The sequence below is a fragment of the Mus caroli genome, chromosome 10 (assembly GCF_900094665.2).
Source record: "Mus caroli chromosome 10, CAROLI_EIJ_v1.1, whole genome shotgun sequence".
NCBI classification, from domain to species: domain Eukaryota; kingdom Metazoa; phylum Chordata; class Mammalia; order Rodentia; family Muridae; genus Mus; species Mus caroli.
In genome coordinates this window covers 69,969,928-69,974,461 of record NC_034579.1, presented here as the reverse complement: position 1 = coordinate 69,974,461, position 4,534 = coordinate 69,969,928, and the positions used below count along the sequence as shown (strand labels likewise).

Below are 4,534 nucleotides of genomic sequence, written 5' to 3'. Positions count from 1 at the left end.
GTCTTCCCAGTAACTATTGCCCTCCTGGCTGAAGATGGGCACTTGGTGAAGTTAGAAGAGGAGACCACCCAGGCCCCATCCATGGCCTGTTCCCTGATACAGGAACAAGGGACCTATGTCCTGATACAGGTCATTAGTAAGTGGGGCCTAAGACCCCTTTGTATGTTACACTATAAGGGAGGGACAGCAGGGCACAGACCAACTAAGATCCTGTTTAGCCTCAGCTTTGGCTGGGCCTTGTCCCCAACCGCCCCTACCCAATGCTTGTCCTATCCCCCGGCCTGGGTCAGGAAACAGATACAGAATTAAAGGGTATTATGGGGACCTGCAGATGGTCTAAGACCCTTTGTCTTCTCTGTACTCTATAGAAGGGAAAGATGGAACCCCCACTCACTATGAATCGCTCCTGGACAACCTGGATGACCAGTATCCAGAGTTAGCAGGTGAGTATTAAGGTAAGTTTGGGTGGGGACACATCTGTGCAGCTCCCAACGACAGGATTTCCTGGGCCTTCCAGAGGAGCTGTGCTGCCTCTCTGGCTTTCCAACCACAAGAAATGGTCAGAGAAGACGCACGGGCATTCGACGTGGCCACCGGGAACAAGGTCCCCCCCCTTCAAGGTCTCGAAGGGTGACCTCCCTATCATCTAGAAACCGCTAACTGGAGCCAAAGCCAGGTACAGAAAAGGTAGGGGAAAACTGAGTGGCAAGACTGGAAGTCTGAGGCCTGCTTGGACTATAGAGTAAGTTCAAGGATAGCCTGAGCAACTTAGTTGGTCCTATCTCAAAATAAATAAATAAATAAATAAATAAATAAATAAATGCATATATAAATAAAATAAAGATTTTGCTGGGTAGTGGTGGCGCACACCTTTAATCCCAGCACTTGGGAGGCAGAGGCAGGCAAATTTCTGAGTTCGAGGCCAGCCTGGTCTACAACGTGAGTGCCAGGACAGCCAGGGCTGCACAGAGAAACCCTGTCTCGAAAAACAAAAACAAAAACAAAAAAAAAAAAAAGAAAGAAAAAGGTAGGGGAACCCAGGAAAATCCAAAAGGGATCTTTACTGACTTTCACACAGGAGAATACATACTGTAACCAGAGATAAACCCCACAGTATTGCTGGACTATCAGCATTCTAAAGGCACACATACTCTGCGTTTAGGAAGCTGGCCCACGTTTCTCCAGCCTAGCACACAGTAGGCGCTCAATGCATGTTGTTGACTGAACCCAGTGAACGTAGCGACTGTATGATGAAGCAATCTGAGCTGTGGTCTTAAGGGCCTGCTTCCATTCCAGCAGGTTCTATGAGCCGGCACACCACAGCCAAGCTGGACTTGAATCCAAGGGGACTGGCCCTGACCTCTGCTTTATGATCAACTGCAAACAGACAGCAATCCAGCAGGACTCCTCTTCCAGGACCTGGCGTTACTAAGAAGTTACATCAGCAAGAAGGGAAAGGTCACAGACAGGATGTGAGAGTCCCCCCAACCCCCACCCCATTTGAGTGCAAAAAAAAAAAAAAAGAACCCAAGGACAAAATAAGAAGAGAAAAGACACAGATGTTCCTGTGGGCAGAGACAATAGGCTCCTCTTGAGGTTTTAGGTCCCAGGAGACCACTTGCAAATACCTCTCCAGTCTCCCTGCTTAGGAGTGTCCTTGACTATCCACAATGCAGACAGATACGTGTTCCTCCCATCCCAGAGGTTCAAGGACAGCCCAGGGTTCTATAACAAGATTCCTTACTCCCACATCCTCTCTCCCACCTCCGCAAAGATGAGGCATAGCACATTAACAAGATAGCTGTTCCCCTATCTCCCCTGATCCTGCCCCACCCCCGCCCCCAGCCAACAGGGCAGTAAATGGGCACACAGCAGGCTGCGGTCTAAAGTAAACTCTTTAATTGAACATTTATGTCTCCTGTTAGTCTGCGGGTGAGAACTGTCCTTCCTTACTCCCAGTCACAAGGATCCTCTCCTTTCCATCAAGCTGTCGGTGAGGGGTTAGGCGATGAGCAGGCCCACAGCCTCTTCAGGGCAGGGAGCTCAGACCTGTGGAGGGAACCACAGCACAAACCGCTGATAAGCCGATCAGCTAGCCAGCCCGTACAGGTACCGGAGAGTCCACCCCTCCGCCCCTACATGCACCAGAATGACTGCTCACCGTGATTGTATTTGCACTGTTTGAGGGCCTCGCTGAAGCCCTCACACAGGGTTAGGTCGCTCTGAGTGGTGGAGCAGTCCAGGAACTGCTTGATCTCATAGGAGCAGGGCCCCATCTGCAGGGGGTGAGAGGCAGGCCGGGCAGGGGCCTGGGGAAGAGCACAAGAGGGAACTGTCAGCTCAAAGGTGGTGCCCACAAGTAAGTGCCAAAGCTGGAGGCTTCCTGTCTCTCCCGACTCCCAAGCCCTAGCTAGGGATGTTTCAAGTATAGTTCAAGGCAGGCTGAGTGACCCAGGGCTAGACCACCCCAAGTTACAGCACTTTCCTGGCTTGCGCCACAGGGATTCTCCTGACCTAGGACTCAAACACTGCTAACTAGCATTTGGATTGGGCTCAAGATTGGTGAGGAGTGGCAGCACCCTTGTGGGGCACAGGTCACCAGGGAACAGATACTATGAAGACAGGCTGGGCTTTGGTGAGAATGAGGGCTTTGGGAAATACTGCATCTCTTCCCCGCTCCGCTAGGGTTAGGCGTCCTTGGACAAGTCTTTGTACCCATCTTGAGTGGTCTCCCTCTTAAAAGATCTAGTGGGGGCTGGCGAGATGGCTCAGTGGTTAAGAGTACCGACTGCTCTGAAGGTCCTGAGTTCAAATCCCAGCAACCACATGGTGTCTCACAACCATCTGTAATGAGATCTGATGCCCTCTTCTGGGGTGTCTGAAGACAGCTACAGTGAACTTACATATAATAAATAAATAATAAAATAAAGATCTAGTGGGCGTCAGTCTCCGACAGTCAGCTATTTTGCCTTCAAATGAGGGCTGGGGCGAGCTTTCCAGCGAGTGACAGTAGATTTAACGACCATGAGGGTTAGGACCCTCAAAATCCTGGGACTGAGGCAACTCTGAACACATTGGGTCACTCCTCAATGGACTCTTAAGCAGCTCCTTATGCAACCATGTGTGAATCCTGCCTCCGTTTCTTGAGTCCTCCCGCTCACCTGCTGGACGGCAGGCTGGGCAGGCTCTGAATTTCCCCCACTGAAGGCACTGGTCAGGGCGCTACCCATGACATGCCCTACAGCTGAGCCCACGGCTACGCCTGCGGCGGTGGATGCCATCTGGGCCATAAGACCCGGCTGGCCGGGAGCGGCAGGTGCCGGGGCGGCCGCTGAGGGTGGTGGGTGCGCAGGAGGCGGGGCTGGGCGGCTGCAGGAAGCAAGAGGAGAGAAACAAGGTTAATGCTCCGGGAATAAACCCCTCTACTCCAGGGTCCAGTGGGACCCTCGTTTAGACTCATGCTTCTGCGTCCCTGTCCTCCCACCCCACCCCCCAGCCAACATGGCGCAGCAGACTCCAAGGTCATTCTGCGGACGCCCTTGGGAGAGCACCCACGCTTCCCTCACCCGACCTCACGGGGTCCCTGTCACTCTCTCTCACCTGACCGGCCTGGCAGCCGCACTGCGGCTTCCCCGAGGCATGACTGCGGTGGGATCAAGTTGGAGCTGAGTAAGAAGCGTGGACCGTATCAGCCGCTCCCTCAGTGCGGGGCAACTAAGGCGGCAGCGTCCTTAGTGTCAGGTGAAATGGGCGGGATCTGGGGCGGGGCCTCTGATCCACGCCCTCCAAGTGGGAGGGGCCAAAGCTCGCCCTTCCAGTAACCTCCTGGATTTAGGGCTCCGGAGCTATCCCAGTGTAGGGCGGAGCTACGCGAGTCCTGGGGACACCCGTCAGCTTTGGAAAGCCCAAGGCTTAGTTAGGCACGGGGCAGCGAGGGCAGGTCTTTCTGTTAGGATTATCGCAGAACCCAAGCAATGCAATAGGGGTTTGCCACGAGCCCAGGAGGAAAGAAAGAGACACATAGACCGCCAGCGGAGAAGCGAATGGAGACTGCAGGCCAGGCTGTGTTCTCTGAGACCCATCACAAGACAGAGTTTGAAAGTAACCATCCCAGGATCACCAAAGGCCCTTCCCTGTCCTCTGGAACTCGGTTTTCACGGACTTGTCCTCAGAGACCTTGGCTGGGATCACGCCATAACCTCTGGAGAGAAAAGAAAAGGTTAAAAGAGCACACACCTGTAACCCCAGAACTCGGGGAGGGGGGTGGGCAGGCATAGGTAGGTGCATCTTGTGTGTTCGAGGCCAGCCTGGTCTACAGACCGAGTTCCAGGGCTACACAGGACTGTCTCCCACAAAACAAAACAAAACAAAACAGATAAGAATAACCTATGGCCAGAGCAGAAAGGGCGCAGAGGGGCCTTGAGTTCTTTCTTCTCTTCTTTTTTTTTTTTTTTTTTTTTTTTTTTAAAGATTTATTTATTGATTATATGTAAGTACACTGTAGCTGTCTTCAGACACTCCAGAAGAGGGAGTC

The 4,534-nt window shown here is 52.7% G+C and overlaps 2 protein-coding genes across 2 annotated transcripts in view; one reads left to right on the top strand and one right to left on the bottom strand.

Moving 5' to 3' along the window:
- C10H22orf15 (chromosome 10 C22orf15 homolog) overlaps nt 1-1,993 on the top strand; it is a 2,831-nt gene extending 838 nt beyond the window's left edge. Inside the window, exons 4-7 of the mRNA XM_021174406.2 lie at nt 11-136; nt 369-443; nt 518-687; nt 1,297-1,993. Of these exons, the coding sequence (XP_021030065.1) occupies nt 11-136; nt 369-443; nt 518-660 (344 nt within the window). The 3' untranslated portion in view covers nt 661-687; nt 1,297-1,993. The remainder of the gene's footprint in view (nt 1-10; nt 137-368; nt 444-517; nt 688-1,296) is intronic.
- The window catches only part of Chchd10 (coiled-coil-helix-coiled-coil-helix domain containing 10), a 5,345-nt gene continuing 2,688 nt past the window's right edge, over nt 1,878-4,534 (bottom strand). The window contains exons 2-5 of the mRNA XM_021174407.1: nt 3,601-4,201; nt 3,162-3,369; nt 2,162-2,309; nt 1,878-2,049 (exon numbers count right to left, since the gene is read on the bottom strand). Coding sequence (XP_021030066.1) covers nt 2,030-2,049; nt 2,162-2,309; nt 3,162-3,369; nt 3,601-3,641 — 417 coding nt within the window. The 5' untranslated portion in view covers nt 3,642-4,201 and the 3' untranslated portion in view covers nt 1,878-2,029. The remainder of the gene's footprint in view (nt 2,050-2,161; nt 2,310-3,161; nt 3,370-3,600; nt 4,202-4,534) is intronic.